General features: G+C 37.5%; 1 protein-coding gene across 1 annotated transcript; it reads left to right on the forward strand.

The window, feature by feature from the left end:
* On the forward strand, nt 9,086-9,996 carry LOC109227582. The gene is made up of 2 exons (XM_019392780.1): nt 9,086-9,538; nt 9,643-9,996. Exons 1-2 carry the CDS (start codon nt 9,086-9,088, stop codon nt 9,994-9,996), a joined length of 807 nt encoding a protein of 268 aa, XP_019248325.1.

Raw genomic sequence — 19,075 nt, forward strand, 5'->3', positions numbered from 1 at the left:
TTTCTTGTGTTTCAACAGTGAATAATAATATGTGGCCTTAACAATATAAACCAAAGTCTGTATAGGCCTACCACCAGAGGCAGATCCAGGATTCGGCGGTGGCGAGGGGATCATGATATTCAGTATAAATTTATCATTGCTCATAAAGATTGATACAGGGGCCTATGCTAATATATGACTATTTTTTTAAAAACATTTGTAAGTATATAAGGAGTTTTTGCCGAAGTTTTCGGGTGTCGGTGACCCATCAACTCGTCATGTGCGTCCGCCTCTGCCTACAATAACAACAAACCTAGTGTAATACTACAAGTGGGATCTAGGGAGCGTTATGCGTACGCAGCCTTACCCCTACCTTGTGAAGGTAGAAAGGTTATTTCCGATAGACTCTCGACTCAAGGGAAGCATAGTCACATCCTAAGTTGCTCTGACACAACAGTTTAGATGTCGCACCCGTGTCAACACGACACTAGTATGAGTGTGGGTATGGACCCGTACTGGATCTGGTCAAACAATTTTGGGTACTCACATCACTTGTTGAAAAGAAAACAATAGTGTACAAACCATGGAAAGGAAACAGTAACGCAACATATTACCAACAACAGCACGATAACAAGAAAACTAAAGCAAAAGAAATAACTAGTAATAATACATGTCTATGTATAAGAAAATATGAGAATACTATTAATCATACAGGTAAGAGAAGAATACGCTCGCGACAACCTACTAACTTTCCACCTTAATTCTCGATCTCCACACCTTCCTAAGGCCTATATATCACTTAGGGCCACCATTCAAGTGTATGTACTTAATTCACAGCAACAAAAAGAAAAGGTAAATAACAGAAGGATCAGAATTTAGATTCATAGAATATTTATGAGTAGTTCCATTCTAAGGGAACCAAATTAGTTCCTTTAAGAATCATGTCTCAATTATTACACAGATAAGAACCTGATGCTTTACTTTTCTAATTGAGACTACACTTCCACCTTTTGTCTTTTCTTTCTTTTTCTCCAACTCATTTCCATTTACATGCTAATTAATCTGCAACAGTTTCAAGATAGCTATTCCATCATATAATTTCAATGTAACTAAGGGTGTGTTCGGTACAACGAAGTCATTTTCTGGTGTTTGGTTGACGGATAAAAAAAAAAACATATATTTAGATGGGAAAGGACTGACTTCATTTATGCACAGATGTCGTTAATTTTCGTTACAACTATCTAAACTTTAAACTTCATATTACTTATTTTAACTAACATTAAGATATTATTGTTAATCTTTACTATTCAAAATTTCATCAAAGCACTCTCTGATTTACGAATATTATCATTTATCTTAAACATATATTTTTTCGCAAAATCATTTCCCATTCACCAACCTAACATTGGAAAACATGTTTCAAGAAAATATTTTCGATGATAAATGACTTTTGTCATATCAAACACACTCCGAGTGAAAAATCTCATTATAGAGTTCTTAAGTTTATGCAATTTAAAAGACAAGAATGAACCAAGTATGAGCTAGTACAACAACAACAACAAGAGATCCCGTCTAATCCCACAAGTGGGGTCTGCCGGTAATGTGTACGCAGACCTTACCCCTACCTGGTAAGGTAGAGAAGCTATTTCCGGATATCCATATTTTGCTAGTAGAAATAGGGACACTAAGCTAGGCTTCAAAGTTTAGTAGGTTGGTAAACAAATAGCAATGTTTGTGTACTTACTAATCTCATATTTATTACGGTGATAGCTTAAATGTGCATTGTGAAGTTTCTCATTTTGATCAACTTGTCAAGTACCATGTGTGTTGAAATGTGTATAAAAAAAGCTGGGTGCACAAAGTATTCCGCGTTCATGTAGGGTTCAAAGAAGGGCCACACCTTTGGGGCGTGTGATGTAGATGACCTACCCTAATGCAAGTATTAGTGACTGCTTTCACGGCTCGAATCGTGATCCATAGGTCATATGGACACAACTTTATCGTTATTCCAAGGCTCCCCTTCTGTGTTAAAATGTGTATATTCATGGTAGAAGCAACCCCGGCCAACCAAAGTTGGGATCATACATTTGATGTGTTCAACTAAATCCATCAATTTCGATGCAGAGCATAAATATACATGTGAAAAATCACTAAAATATTACTCCCTCCGTTCCACTTTATGTGAACCTATTTCCTTTTTGGTCCGTTCCAAAAAGAATGACCCCTTTCTAAATTTGAAAACAATTTAGCTTAAACTTCTAATTCTACCCTTAATGAGAAGCTTTTATAACCACACAAATACTCTGGACCCTTTTTTGACTTGTTTGGGACCACAAATTTCAATTTATAACCACACAAATACTCTGGACCCCTTTTTGACTTGTTTGTGTAACACTCCTCAAATTTATAAAGTTTCGAGACACGCTAATTATAGAATTAGATTATTATTATTATTATTATTATTATTATTATTATCTTGCCTATAGTGAAAATATATATATACACTTAAATAATTGGATATACAATTAAAGGAATATTAATAATTTTTAATGTTAGTAATTACTAAAAGTATGTGTAATAAAATACTACTTAAGTCAAAAAAAAAAAGAAAAGGGGAAGCACATGCCAAGTAAGCCCATAAAGGGTTGTTGGACCAAACATAATAGCCTCACAGAGGCGTGAATACTTTACAAAAGCAAACGGAATTAACATTCTGTAGCACCAACTATTCACGCAGGGCAACAAAAATTCTAGGGTTCTTCATAACTCACTTATTTTTTTTTACTCAGGTATATAAAATTTCCTATTCTCAATTACCCTACAGTAGTAATAGGTAAGAGATGAATAGTTAATTTCCTTCTTTCTCCATATCAACAATATATTTCATGTTTAGGTGTGAAACTTTAAAATTGATTAAAATGCACTGGTTATTGTAGAATCGATTGTTTGACTGGTGTCAATTGGACTGGGGCCTACGTATTGGCTCGAGAAGTTTTGAGGTGAGTTGATATAACCCTTTACTAAAGTGGTTTAACTCACAAAAGCAAGCACACAAGGTGTTTGATGAATTGCATAAAAGAGTTAATATATACTTAGTTGGAGTAGTAAGTACCTATTAGTTTAGAATTATTTTCTAGCTAAAGTTTAGATGATTATTTGGATATATGTGCATAAATTTTAGATTTTTATGTTATTCTTATATGTCATTTTCATGTTGAAAATTCATGAAGGATCAAGAACCTTTATAAATACTTTTGAATGTTTATTTCATTCTTATATCATGCCTTACATTTAAGGATACCAGTATGAGTATGTATAAAATATTTAGACTTGAAAAGTCACAAGAAGAAGTTTTAGAAAGAAAAGATTTTTGGGAGTATCCTTTATTCTGAGAAGGGGTCATCGTCCAGGCCTAGGGTCCTGGCCAGGGTGTTGACTTCCTGAAACTACTTGTGCCAAAGTAGGGAGCACACGAGCCGAGGGTCTCGTTGCTGAGAATTTACTTAGCCGTGCTAAGGTATGAGACATGAGCGCTGAGAACCATGAAGCGAGTGGCACCTCGTAGATTGTCGAACCCGCGCCGATCACACGGTGACTGAGACAGAATTAAGTTAGGATAGTTGGAACTCCCAAAGTATAAAGTGAAGTATTTTTTTTTTTATAAGAAAGAAAAAGAAAAGAATTTCTTTTAGAATATTCATAAACTGCTATTATGCGATTATTTAGAATTATTCTTATAAGCTTTATGTTTTACATGCATTTAGAACCTTTGCTCATAATGTATATGTTATTAAAGTTTCGCCCCCTGTTGTTGAGACTCTCTGAGTACAATGGATGGTACTGACGTTCTCTTTTGGGAACCTACGTTGGTCTACGGTGTAGGAACCGGATTTGCAGGCGAGCAGGCTACGAGTTAGGACTTCCTTCTCTTCCAGTGCTATTGGTGAGCTCCGCTTTTGTTCGTGGAGTATTCCTTAGAGTCATCTTTATTTAGTTATTTCTTTGTTACTTAGAGAACTGGCCAAGAAATCTCATGTCCTGAGCAGTGCGTCAGTTTATTAGTTGAGGCTTCATAGACATAGTCGTTGGGTTAAGATTCAGATATTTTTGATAATAACTTAACAGTATTTCATTGGTTATTATGAAGGCAGAATAGCCTCGTAGACACTTGTAGTTGTTCGTGTTTGTCATCCCGGTCCCTATATTCAATGAAGTTTCATCCAGACACTTATAGTTATTTAAAGTTAGTATTTTAAACCCCTCTGACCGTTGACTGGGTCTATGTGGCAGCTTGACAGCTGAACTGGACAAATTACGTTTATTTCACGCGTATATAGAGCGTGAGTATAATTATTTAAACCAGAAAATAATTTAAATGATAAAAAAAAGAAGAAAAAAAAAAGACAAAAAGTTAAATGCAGAAAGAAAAGAAAAGTCAATGAGTGATTTCTCTCTTTCACTCACGTTAACTTGCTTGACCCCCCCTCCCCCTCTCAATCCCATTATCTCCCCCTTCGTCACGATAGTACTCATCCTCCACCATTTTTAACAAAACCCATTGCAACAGCCCCCCACTACCGTTGGCTTTTTCAGCCTTGTAGAGAAGATCCAAAAAAGCAATTTTCACGGCAACCACTAGAGATAGCCAAATTGGACTATTTCTATTGGTGAGCGTTTATTAGGTGATGATGACCCAACTGAAGTGGGTGCCATTATATTTCAGATCTTGGTAACCTTTGAATTGGAATACCCGTGGCCATTAAAGTTAATGGATGTTAAGATTGTATCCATAATTTATTCTTTTTGGTGTCTTGCTCTATGAAGACAATGAATATAGTGGATTTTCCGGCAGGTGATGTTGCTTGTTGTTCTATGTCCCTGGTCCGCTCGTTGTTTTGGTTTTAGACGAGGAAATTGGCGGCCAATGGTTGACGGGGGAGGCAAAAGCAGAGGAAAAGAAGGCATAGAGGGTGGTGGTTGACTGCATAAGAGGAAGAGAATGACGTGGTTTCATTTAGCTGAGGTGGATCTGATATGTCCTCCATATCAACTCGAGTGAGTAACACGCAGTGTCAGAAGTGTTTAAAACATATGTTTTGATCGAGCTAAAGTGTTTGGTTGAAACTTCATAAAGTAAGAGGACCGGGATGTCAAACCCAAACAAGTAGAAGTGCCTATTAGGCTATTCTGCCTATTATGAATAAAGTTTTGGAGTTGATTTATTTAAATGTTTAAATTAATCAAAAGTATTTGGTTAGAGTATTGCTTTGTTGCATATAAAGTTTGGAGTTATAATAGATTTGATAAGCAGAGATGGTTCGCTCGGTCATGTTTAGTGATCGAGTGCCGGTCCCGGCTTGTTCAGAAAATGGGTCGTGACAGTTTGGGACCATAAATTCCAAAAGTCTTCATTTTTTCTTAAACTCCGTGCCCATTCAAACAGGTTCACATAAATCGGAACGGAGGGAGTAACAAATAGTAAATGTTCAACCAATAGTTCCAATAATACTATGGGTTCAGAGATAGAAATTATAAAGATAGAATTCATCACGTTTAAATCATGGATCCGCACTCTAACCAACATAGTCTACAACCAAATTTCCATGTAGGAATAATACTTTATTTTAGAAAGGTCACATTCCATATTAATTAATTATATGCCTTGTTTATGGAAGACAAGTGTAATGTGAAGTAGTTCCAATTCCATGGCATATCTCCTGGGGTCCAGACAGCCAGAACCAATTTTTTTTTAAAATTTTTTTATATAAAATTAGTGGCCCTTTTGTTTCAAATATCTCTGTCATTTGTCAATAAAAAGTCATTTCTTTCTGTTTAAAAATCAACTATTTTAGTTTCTGTTTTAGGATTCTATTCCTAAACTTTTCTCTACTTTTTTTCCAGTCAGGGAAAGAGTTCAAATTATTGAAGAATATTGTATTTGTCAAACCAATTGAAATAGACTTCTCAGAAAGATATAAGTCAAATCCATGTGTTGCTAATTACTCTCAATACCAGAAAAGGACCAAAAGGGTAAGAGCAAAAATATAGTAAGAATATTAATAAAATAATTGAAGAGAATTTATTTGATTGGTTTTATTATTGTTATCTAAAAGTGATAGAATAGAATGAGTAAACAATTCTTGACTGAAGAGACACCAAAAATTTTTGCCCTTCCATTTCTTGGATAGATAGAGATAAAAGGGGCAGGTTTTTTATTTTTTTATTTTTTCATATTATCGAAGTGTTGAATAATAATTCTATTGTGTTTTTAAAGATTAATAATTAAATCTCTTAGGAATATCAAGTATGCCTCAATTGCATACATCATGGCACTTTTAGATTCGACTAATTTGAAGGTAAAAGAATCGGCCGACGATAAAAACTTACTTGTATTAGGTGTTTACATCAAATCAATAAATGTGAGACAAATATATTACATTTACACTCTTTAATATTTAACAATGGTTAAATAATATTCCATCTGTTTTAATTTATGTGAACCTATTTTCTTTTTGGTCCGTTCCAAAAAGAATGATCCCTTTCTTAATTTGGTAACAATTTTGCTTAAACTTACAGTTCTACCCTTAATGAGAAGCTTTTATAACCACACAAATACTCTGGGCCCCTTTTTGACTTATTGAGGACCACAAATTCTAAAAGTCTTCATTTTTTGTTAAACTCTGTGCCCAGTCAAACAGGTTCACATAAATTGGAACGGAGGGAGTATATATTTTCACTTTATTTTGCTAATTTTTCAGATTGATTATTTAGTTAGGTGTAAACGCACGGTGTGAGTAAATATTTATCTTAACTGCCTTTGGAAAGTTTTCTTTTCTTTTCTTTTCTTTAAATTGTTGAAAGTAGGAAATGCCCGGAACCTTAAAGGAATTCAATATGTTATACAAATGAATTGTACGAAACGGATTAAAAAATTATATTATTTTAGTCACATGTGTTACATACTAAAACTTTGAATGAATATGAAATTTGTATTAATAGAAAAATTCAATGGGTTATTATAAAATTTAACATCTATGTTTTTTTTTATGTAATTCCTAGCAGGAAATGGGAAAGAGTGAGAATTCATGGTCAGGAAATAAAACATATAAAAGAGTTATTATTGTTAAGTTAAATTCCAAGGTTTCAATGATGACAATATTTAATTGTTCTATTTCGCAGAAATCATCAAAAAGAAAAGGAAATCAGTTGCCAAATCAATGGACCTATAGAAGGAACCAAAAGGCTGCTGATCTACTCGGCTTCAATCGAGGCAATCAGTTTCCAAATCAAGGAGTTATTGCCATATTCAACCTCCTTAATTAAAGCTCAGTCAAGGGATTGACTATCTCGTAAATGAAGGCTGTGACAAAAGGAAGTCACGATCGAATCTGTTCTTTCCTGAAGAGCAGAATTCGAAGAGGCACCCCTTGGGTCAAATCCTTTCAAAGATCTCGTGCCTCTATTTCTGGTCAAGATATCAACGGTTATTTTCATCCTCTATAAGAAGGTTGCTTGGTTCAATAGGAAGACTTGCGCAACTACATATATTGTCTTCTAAGTCTCCCTACTTCTTAGCCTAAACACTGTAATCTAAAGTTTATCAATGTCTCAAAAGATAGGAAGAAGTTAGAACATAAAAGAGAGTTGTGTCAATATTCAGATTTACTGATTACTGTACTTCGTTGGTGGTGAACGAATCAAAACCATCCCTGTTTTAATTCTTTAAAGATCTAAAAGGAACCCTTGTGACCCAAGGGAAACTGGATGTAAGTACCACACCGGTACCGAACCAGTATAAAGTTGCTGTGTGTCTTTCTCTATTTATTTACTGTCACTTACTTCTGCTCTCGATCTAGTCAACTAAAATAACCGTTAGTCGACTAAGATTTTAACAGGTAATTCACCCCCCCTCTTGTACTTTCAATTGGTATCAGAGCAAGGCTCACAAACTTTGCTTAACAGCTAGTGAGAAAAAGATCAGGGGATCAAACACAGTCGTGGGTGCACTATTTCAAGAGGGAACTTCTCAAGTTCGACCACCGTACTTCAATGGACAATATTTTTCTCATTGGAAGGTGCGTATGGAAACATACACTATGTCTTATAACATCAAAGTCTGGCAAGTGATCAAAAAGGGAAATCTTCCAATTCCCCCTAGGAAAGACGCAAATGGTCAAGATATAGTATCCACTGATCCACTTGATTTGGATGATTACACTGATGAGCAAGTTGTTGTTATAACTATAAATGGCAAAGCAAAAAATCTGTTCCGTGGTGAAGAATATGAAAAAATCTCAAGCTGTGAAACTGCTAAGGAAATGTGGGATAAGTTGGAAGTCACATATGAAGGGGCAAACAAAGTAAAAGAAACAAGGATAAATCTATTGGTTCGAGAGTATGAGCTATTTCAAATTAAGGATGGAGAATCTGCTGAAGAAATGTTCTCCAGGTTTAGCAAAATTCTTGGAGATTTGAAATCCTTTGGTAGAACAATAAAAAGTGGAGAACAAGTCAGAAAAATTCTCAGAAGTCTACCTACGATTTGGCAGCCAAAAGTCATCGCACTCGAATGTCAGGATCTAGATAAAATGTCCTATGATGAACTCAAAGATGATCTAATTGCTTTTGAAAAAACTCACTTGAATAGACAGATTCAACAAGAAGAGAAGAAAACAGTTGCTTTCAAAGCAACTGTGGCTGAACCAGAAGATGAAGAAGAGAATGAAGGAGGAGAACAAGATGAAAACATAGCCATGCTCTCTCAAGTTGTAACCCGTATGATGAGGAGAAACAAAAATAGCAGAAGAGGTAAACCAAATTTCAGAAAGGAAAGGACAAATAATGAAAATGATGGAAGATGCTACGAATGTGGTCAACATGGAAACCTTCAAGCTGACTGTCCAGAACTGAAAAAGAAGCTGAGCACCAATCTTCAAAGAAAGAAATCTTTTGGAGCCTGGAGTGATGAAGAAGAATATGATCATGAAGAAATTGCAAATATGTGCTTCATGGCCCTAGAAGATGACATCAATGAAGAATCAGGAGAGCGTGGATTCTCAGAAATAGAAGAATAAATGAAGAAGAAGATTCAGATCAACTTGGTCTCATGTCAGATGAAGGTACTAGTGAGGTACGTCCCCTAAATTTCCCTAACTGTTATGAACTCCAAGAATTCGTTGATATTGCTCTTGCAAATATTGGAAGAGTTCTAAATGAACTCAGAAATATTCAAAGAGAAAAGAAAGAATGGGATCTGAAGCTAGAAGTTTGTGAAATTGAACGTGATTTGCTACAGGAAGAAGTAAATGAACTCCAACTGCAATTAAATGGATTGCAGAAATCTACTAGTCATAGTTCAGTCAAATCAAATCAGACTGTTCGTCACAAACAGAAGAAATCTCATGGGTGCTCCTTATGTGGAAAGAATGGACATAATACTAATCAATGCAGGAACAGAATCATAACTGAAAAGGATTCTGAAGATAGTCCATCTTGTTTTTATTGTGGTAAAAAGGGCCACACTTCAAATCGCTGCAGGTTTAAGAACAACAGAAGATGGGTCTGATGACCAAAATCTTCAAACCAAAATAACTCTCAGCAGTCTAATCCTTCAGGACCCAAGCAAGCTTGGGTACCTAAAAATAAGTAATCTTTGTTTTGCAGGAACACCACAAGAAGAATCGAAAAGGAAAATGGTATCTCGACAACGCGTGTTCCAGACATATGACTGGTGACAAACAACTATTCAAAACAGTCACGAAACTAGATGGAGGAACAGTTACATTTGGAGACAAATCCAAAGGAAATGTAATTGGTGTTAGAAAAGTTCCTCTAAGTCCAACATGTGATGTAGATGAAGTTTACCTGGTTGATGAACTTGGCTACAATCTTCTCAGCATTAGTCAACTATGTGACAATGATTATGAGGTTCGTTTTAAGAAACATGGTTGGTTCATAGATGATGAATCAGGTAAAGTCATTCTTTCAGGTAATAGAGACAGAAATGTTTATACTTGATAGTAGCCTATATTATGCGATGTAGATGCTATTTATGCTCTAAATTAACCATACTTTATTGATGTTTTAAGTGCTAAATAATAACAAAATGCTCTAATTGAGGTTTTTATGCTTTGCAGGAGCTACTCCGAGTTAGGAGGAGGATATAGAGTGTTTTGGGGTCAAATATGTAAATACAAGACCAATCGAGAAGAGCCCGGATGAAAACGAGCAAGAAAAGGCGAAGAAAAAATGGGCAACAGTCCACCGCGACCGCGGTAGGGCTGCGGCTGGAACATGGTGAAAAAAAAGCGCAAAACAGAATGGTCTAAAACGACCGCGGTTGGCCCGCGACCGCGGTCAATCTAGAGAATGCCAAGAAAGTCTAGGGGTCAAAGTGTAAAGTGTGGGAAACTTATCCTAACCCTTTATAAACTCAACAAACTCGCCCAAGTTAAGGAGAAGCTTGTTTTTAGACCTAAGGAGGCTAAGGAGACCGGAGATTTGAACCGGGTGTAGTTAGTTTTTTTTAGGAGCAGGAGCCAGTGTGAGATGAATTGAATTGAAGCAATATCTCTTGACTTTGTTATGCCTTGAGAATAGTGAGTACATTGGTTGTGACGCTTAGGCTCATTTTTTGGCTCTTGTATAAGTACCTTAAATCGTATGATCTTAACTTTGCTTAACTGTTTTGACTAGAGTGTCTTGATGAATCTAATCCTGAGTGAGTTAAGTGCCATGTGTGTGTGAGGTTTGTGTGTTATTCTGTGCATTGCATTTGATGTCTAGAACTTGCCCCATGTGTTTGCAAAGCGAAATAGTAGTTTTGTTCAGTCCTGGAAGTGATAGAGGCGTGTCTTTGTTGAGCCATATATATATTTTACCCGTCTAATTGTTATGTAACGTAGTTAACCCCTTTGAGCCCGTAATCCTGTTTCTTTGGCAACTACATTATAAGCCTTACCCAATTGTTTGAATTAACCATCTATTTGACCCTTTTAACCTCTCATGAGCACTTGAATAGTTATGAACTTTGTAAAAGTTAAAGTGTGGGGTGGTTGGTTTGGCTTTTGAGTGGAACTAATGAAATAAGGAGAAAGGTGCACTGTTTTGAAAAAGTAAGAGCCACTTGATTTGAAAGGAAAGAAAAAGAAAAATTAGTTGTATTGTTGCGGGAAAAAATGTTCCTTGATAAGTGGTGGCTTTTGATGTAAGTGTGCTTAAAGAAGAATGGGGTAATATACATTGATGTGAAGGTGGAGTTTTGGTTTGACATAAGTATGGGGGTTGAATGTTAAAGTATATGTATTAAAGTGCTTAGGGAGGTGTATTCACTCTTATATCTAAATTTATCATATCCGTCCCGCAACCTACATTACAACCAAATAAAGTCCTACTTGATCCTAGACTGAATGAGCTCGATTAGTAGAGTAGTACACTACGGGCAAGCCTATGGTGCATCTTTTGTGGCATATGAATGTTATTTCTGAGAGTGAGTGAATTCTTTCTATCTTGAGTTCCTAAGTGTTCTTAAATTTGGGACTACTCTCTTTTGTTGTGTGAGGCACTTGATTCATGAAGGAAAGGTAATATCAGTGACCTCTATGGTAGAGTAAGTGGGTGAGTTGTGAATAATGTGTGGTACTTGTGAGTTAAATCTTGAGGTGAAGATGTTACGCTTTCGTGCTTAGTCTATTTAAATACTCTTGGTGTGATGAGTTAGGAGAATGGTTTAAAAAGGTCGTGTCTATATAAAGTGTAGTTTGATTACTTGAGGATGACCAATGGTTTAAGTGTGGGGTGTTGATGATAGGCTATAATTGCGTATTTTAGTCGCTTATTACACTCTAATTTACTGCACTTTAATTGAGTTTGAGTTTTAATCGCTAGTGTTTTGCACTAACTGTGTATTTTATGCCTTGTAGGAGTGATTCCGAGCTATATAGATGTTATGGAATAAATTCAAGTGATTTGGAGCTTTGAAGTCTAAGTAAAAGCCCAAGGAATTAAGTCGGGTTTGTGTTCAAGGGTCAAAATTGATAGTTAAGAACAAACGAAGACTCGAGTAGGCATATTGCGCACTTTCTAGTAAAATAGACATAACTCTATGCTCCGAACTCCATTTGGGCTATATAATATATGGTTGGAAAGCTAACTCAATGGAATACAACTTTCATGTTTTACGTTTTTTCAAATTCCAAACGAAACAGGGTGAAAAACGCGGTCGAAACCGCGACCGCGGACCTGGACGCGGACTGAGGCGGTGCACTGGGAAAATACCGCGCCCGGACCGCGACCGCGAGCGGCCAGACCTGAAAAATTGTCCTTTTTCGCGTAGGAGAAGGTATAATTATTTGGGCCCGACCCTACTTGGTATATACATGGAAAAATGGTATTTTGAAGAGGTTGGACATACTTTTGACACAGATTCGACCTAAGAAGGCAGAGACACAATAGGAGCAAGGCGGGGAATTCTTCTACGAGTTTTTCCTTCCTCTTCCTATTTTTTCATTGTTGGTTATGACTTTTAGTATAAAAGTTTTACATACTATTATGAATAGCTAATTTGTTATCTAGGGTTTTGGTGGAACCTTTTGGAGGATAAATTCTTGTTATATTTTTATATAATTGAGTCGTTGGATTTCTCTACTTGTTCAACTATGTGTTGATTGTTGTTGATTGAATGGCCATCGATTGACTGTGCCTATTTATTATGTGTTGCTTGAGAAAGGATACATATTTAGGTGGTTGGTGAACAACGTCACTCCTAACGTATGCGAGAAATCAATACAGCGGGTTTAAAGGTAGGTTTAGAAATAACAAAGCCTTGACGTGGTCATAATGAGCAGTTAGATAAAGCCAGTTCGAAAGAATATGTCTAGTAAATTGTTGTAGTTGCTGGAAAGAGAATTACGGCACCTAAAGTGCTCACGATCAGTAGAGAATACATAGGCGAAATTGTTGGGAACATAGCGGGAAGGATTCCAACATTTGGGGAAATCATAACTCTAGACCTCCTTAATTTTGTCTCAAATTTTATCATTGTTAGTTGTTAGTTAATTAGTAAGAAATGAATATTCTCTATAATTAGAAAATTGTTTGGACTTGTGGTTCTTAGCGATATTGAACAACTGCAGCTAAGCATTAGTTCTCTGTGGGATTTGACTTCGGACTTATAGACCGGATTATATTTGCAGCGACCACTTATCCTTTTTAGGACTAGAGTTGGGTGTGATCATATATCGATTAGAGTCTTATCTTCTACTTGTAGTATTTTCTTTAACCCTATATAATTGAAAACTAAGTATAAGCTATCATGTCATAGTGACTATTATGTAGAAAAATCATACCCACATAGACCAAGAAACAAGCAAACAAAACAGGCTCTGGCTTCTCTCTAAAATAGAGACGTTGTTTTATTATCGTTAAGTCTAAACCCACTGTTCTGACAACCTCGAATGCATCAAGCGGTGGAAACACCGGTCCTCCCCGACCCGCCACCACCACTGAACCCAATGCCAAAAACTAAAATCAATTCTCCTACCCCCCCAATTCATAAATGCTCTTCAACAACAAAACCAACCTACCAAAAAGGGAGATATTAACTCCAGCTCTGCAACAACCCCAATTTCACATCTGAAATTCCCCCCTTTATTTGTGCAACCTCTAAATGGGGGCACACAAAAAGGCACAACTCAGGGAGAAACACCGCAAACCTCATACAAAGGGGCGCTAGGAAATAGACCCCTAATCTCGAAGAGGAACAACATGAAGCTTTTACACTGACCATATGAAGTTATCAATGGAAAACCCACTGTCATTTTCACTCATGAAGAAAATGAGATCTTAGCTCAGACGTGTAAATGGACGATTGTTGGTAAGATTCTTAGAATTCGACCTTCCATCGATATCATCCGAAGTGAATTCGCAAAAATCTTTCCAGGAAAAGGAACTATTAAAATCGGTGCTTACGACCTAAAAATGTATTTATTGACTTCGACAACCTGGAAGATCATATGAATGTCAGCTCCAAAAAATTTATAATGATCGGTCCAGATACAGTGATGACTCTTGAAAAATGGACTACTAAATTCAAACCAGATGGAGAGTCCTCACATGCTCCTGTTTGGATTACACTACCAGATCTCCCCTGGCACTTCTATGAATGGGATGTCATTTGCCGAATTGTCGAGCCTATTGGTATCCCGAAAAGTCTCAACCGGATGTTGATTATGTGAAAAAGGTCTCGAATGTGAATTTCGATGTCCGGATAGCTTCGTTAGGTTTTTTGGACTTAGGAGCGTGATCAAAAAGTATCTGGAGGTCCGTGGGTAGATTTAGGCTTAGAATTTGGCGAAGATTGGAATTTTGGCGTTTTCGGTTTAGTCTGGAAAATTTTGGATATTCGGTGTCGGAATGGATGATTTCGGAAATTAGAGTAGCGTCCGTTGTGTCCCATTTCTGCGTGTTGTCGCAAAATTTTAGGTCATTCGCGATGAGTTTGATAGGGGATTTTGATCGTTTGCAGAATTTTGGAGTTTTTGGAATCCTTTAGAGCTTGAATCCGAGGTATTTAGTTTTCGGCGTTGTTTTGAGGAGTTCCGAGGGTTGTACAAGTTTGAATACTGGTATGTGTGAAACTTGTTGGCAATGTTTTGGTTGAGGTCCCGAGGGGCTTCCGGGGGAATATTGGGGGATTTTTATGAGTTGACGGAGAGTTTGGGTTTTTGGAGTTGTGCTGCAAAATTTTTTCTGCTTCTTGTTATTTCCGCACCTGCGGATTGGGGACCGTAGGTGCGATTTTGCAAGATGCGCAGAGGAGGTTGCAGAAGCGGTCTAGGTCAGGGTGGAGCTTTGACCGAAGGTGCGGAGCTTCTTAGCGCGCCTGCAGGGAGCCGCAGGTGCGAAGTATTCTAATCGGCGATGCGGAGATTGGCCCTTAAGTGAAAACCGCAAGTGCGGTTATTTGACCGCAGAGAAGCGGTCCTCTGGTGCAATAATTTGGTCCGCAGGTGGCGGAACACTTGGCAGAAACTATATAAGCCTCCTTCGCGAATTTCAGCTTTGATTCCACCATTTTTTAAGAACGGGTTAGAGCTTTTTGAGGGATTTGAAGAGGAGATTCAAGGAGAAACACTTTGGATGGTAATGGTTTCTGAAACTCAATAATCGATTCTATGGTGAATTTCTAACTAACTAGACATGAAATTAATGGGATTTAAAGCCTAAAATTTGAGAATATCAGGGCTTGAAATTGGAGAGTGTAAAATTGGGGTTTGAGGGGCCATTTGGGGTCCGATTTTGGATGTTTCTTGATATGTAAGTAGAGTCGTGGGAGGATAAGATTTAGTGGTGTGATTTTATAATCCGAGTTCTGAGACGTGGGCCCAGGGTCGGTTTGGCCAATTTCGGGATGGATTTTCGTGTAATTTGAATATTTTCGCGTGGGCTTTTGTTCTTTAGCGTATTTTGATGTATATGGATTCTGTATTTTGGATAGATTCGGGGCGAGTCGAGGCCGATTCGAGAGGCCAAGGCATCTGGGGCTAAGAGCTTGGACGGTTTTGAGGTAGGTAATGATTGTAAATGGTTGTTCCTGAGGGTATAAAAACCCGAATTTCACATGCGTTTCTGCTACTTTGAGGTAACGCACACGCTAGATGTCGAGCGTGGGTCTGCGACCGTTGGAAATTGTGTCTTGTCCATCCCTAGTACGACTATTAGTCGCGTAATTTAATTGGAAAACATTTGATATATATTATACTTTTGGAAAGTATTACTATGTTTGGGCTGAATGCCGTGTTGGCCTTCTGTGCCGACTGTTTGGACGCTTAGGGGGCTTTTTAACTACTTGTTTCCTCAATTGTGTTGACAATATTTACACTCAGTCATGCTATCTTTCACTGATTTCATAAACTCGGGATTTTATTGACTCCTTTTGATTTTATAATAAATGATAATTTCGAGCGAAGTACCTGTTTAACTGTTAGCCGAGAGGCTTGAGTGGAGTTCTGACTGAGTGAGGCCGAGGGCCTGTGTTGTGAGGATATCATGGGATCGGTTGTGCGCCCATCAGGTGTACTGATTTGTGGTTATATGAGAGGGGCGAGGGCCTGATTTATTATGCCACGAGATGGCTTGTGATAGCGCTTTGGCTGTAGAGCCCCTTCCGGAGTCTGTACAAACCTGTGTGAGTAAGCGCGGGTACCTAAGTGTGAAGTTGATGTGATATTGCCGAGGGGCTATTGTTGTTTTTCATTGTTATTGCCCGAGGGGCTGATTACGAGTGATTGTGAAGTAGCCCGAGGGGCTGGTTTGTTGATGATTTTGCCCGAGGGGCAGTTTTTTAGATACGACTGGTTTTGCCTGAGGGTTCTTGTTTACATTCTATCCTTTTATCCACTATTTCATCACTATTTGAATATTGAAAGATGATTTAAAAAGGTTTTACTTGAACTGAGTGTTTTTTTAACGAGTTAGTTGATTTACTGGTATTTATCCTACAAAAGGTTCATCCAAAACCTAGATAACAAATTAGCTATTCATAAAGTATGCAAAAATACAATACTAGAATTCATTACCAATAATGGAAATAGGAAGAGAAGTGAGAAAACTTGTGGAAGGAATATCTCCGCCTTGCTCCATGTGTGTTCTTGAACTCCTTAGTCGAACTCGGTTCTCCTTAGCCTTCTTGGGTCTAAAAACAAGCTTCTCCTTAACTTTGGGCCGAGTTTGTTGAGTTTAATATAGGGTTAGGATAAGTCCCACTTTAAACTTTGGCCCCTGGACTTGTCTTGGCATTCTCCAGATTGGCACGGTCGCGGGGCCAACTCGCGATCGTTTTAGACCATTCTGTTTTGCACTTTTTTTTCCACCGTGTGTTCCAGCTGCGGACGCTACCACAGTGTGTGGAACTGTTGCCTCAGTTTTTTCTTCGCCTTTTCTCTTGTTTTCATCCGGGCTCTTCTCGATTGGTCTTTGTATTTACATTTTGACCCCCAAAATACTCTATAGTCCTCCTCCTAAACTCGGAGAGTCCTGCCAAAGCATAAAATCCTCAATTAGAGGCATTTTTGTATCATTTTAGCACTTTAAAAACATCAAATAAGTTATGGTTAATTTAGAGCATAAATAGCACTACATCGCATAATATAGGCTACTATCAACACCCCACACTTAAAACCATTGCTACGTCCTCGAGCCAATTCAAACTACTCTTTGTATAGATAGACACGACCTTTTTAAAAAATTCTCCCTAACTCGTACACACAAGAATACTTAAAATAGACTATAGCACAAAGCGTAAATCTTCACTCAAGAATTGGACTCGCAAGTTACCCAACGCATTTATTCACAACTCACCACTTACTCTAACATAGAGGTCACTGACATACCTTCTTCCTTTCATGAATCAAGTGCCCTCCACAACAAAAAGAAGGAGCTAGTTCCGCATAATAAATTTCACTAGGGACTCAAGATAGAAAAATTACTCACTCATCAGAAATAGACATTCATATGCACAAAAAGATGCACCATAGGCTTGCCCGTAGCTGTACTACTTACTAATCGAGCTCAATTCAGGTCTAGGATCAAGGTAGGACTTTATTTGGTTTGTAATGTAGGTGCGGACGGATATGATAAATTTAGATAATAAGAGTGAATACACCTCCCTAAGCACTTTTAATACATATACTTTAACAATTCACCACCCATACTTATGTCAAAGCACAAACTCCACCTTCACATCATGTTAATATTACCCCATTTCTTCTTTAAGCACACTTACATCAAAGCCACCCTTATCAAGGAACATTTTTTCCACGCAACATACAACTAATTTTTCTTTTTCTTCCTTTCAAATCAAAGTGGCTCTTTACTTTTCAAAAAACAGTGCACCTTTCTCCTTATTTCATTAGTGTCCACTCAAAAGCCAAACCAACCACCCACACTTTAACCTTACAAAGTTCATAACTAATAAGTGCTCATGAGAGGTTTAAAAGGTCAAATAGATGGTTAATTCAAACTTGGGTAAGGTTACTTAATAGTTAGCCAAAAGAAACAGGATTACGGCTCAGGGGTTAACTACGTTACATAACAATTAGTACGGGTAAAAATATATATATGCTCAACAAAGACACGCCTCTATCACTTCCAGGACTGAAAACAAAACTATTTTCGCTTTTGCAACACTGGGGCAAGTTCTAGACATAATGCAATTGCCACAGAATAACACACAAACCTCACACACACATGGCACTTACTCACTCAGGATTAGATTCATCAAACCACTCTAATCCAAAAAGTTAAGCAAAGTTAAGATCATACGATTTAAGGTAACTTATACAAAGAGACCAAACCAATGAGCCTAGCGTCACAACCAATGTACTCATATTCCCTCAAGCATAACACAAGTCAAGAGATATTGCTTCAATTCAATCAATCTCACACTGGCTCCTGCTCTTAAAAAACAACTACTACCCGGTTCAAAATCTCGGTCTCCTTAGCCTCCTTAGGTCTAAAAACAAGCTCTCCTTAACTTGGGCGAGTTTGTTGAGGTTTATAAAGACGTTAGGATAAGTTTCCCACACTTACACTTTGACCCCTAGACTTTCTTAGGCATTAATATCTCTAGATTTTGACCGCCGTCTGCGGGGCCTAACCGCGGTCGTTTTAGACCATTCCCTGTTTTGCGCTTTTTTTCACATGTTCCGCCCGCAGCCCTTACCGCGGTCGCGTGGACTGTTGCCCATTTCTTCGCCCTTTTCTTGTCGTTTCATCCGGGCTCTTCTTCGATTGGTCTTGTATTTACATATTTGACCCCAAAACACTCTATATCCTCCTCCTATTCGAGTATCTTCCTGCAAGCATAAAACCTCAATTAGAGCATTTTGTTATATTACACTTAAAACATTTCAATAAAGTAATGGTTAATTTAGGCATAAATTAGCATCTACATCGCATATATAGGCTACTATCAAGGTATTAACATTTCTGTCTCTATTACCTGAAGAATGACTTTTCCTGGATTCATCATCTATGCAACCAACCATGTTTCTTAAAACGAACCTCATAATCATTTGTCACATATTGATCTCTCTCT

The sequence above is a fragment of the Nicotiana attenuata genome, chromosome 6, assembly GCF_001879085.1.
Source record: "Nicotiana attenuata strain UT chromosome 6, NIATTr2, whole genome shotgun sequence".
NCBI lineage: Eukaryota > Viridiplantae > Streptophyta > Magnoliopsida > Solanales > Solanaceae > Nicotiana > Nicotiana attenuata.

What these genes read in the sequence shown, in the direction of transcription:
- LOC109227582 (XM_019392780.1), top strand. Translation starts at nt 9,086, where the DNA reads ATGTCAGATGAAGGTACTAGTGAGGTACGTCCCCTAAATTTCCCTAAC. An exon ending in TTAAGAACAACAGAAGATGG is followed by an intron (nt 9,539 to 9,642) that starts GTCTGATGACCA and finishes TTTGTTTTGCAG; the next exon opens with GAACACCACAAGAAGAATCG.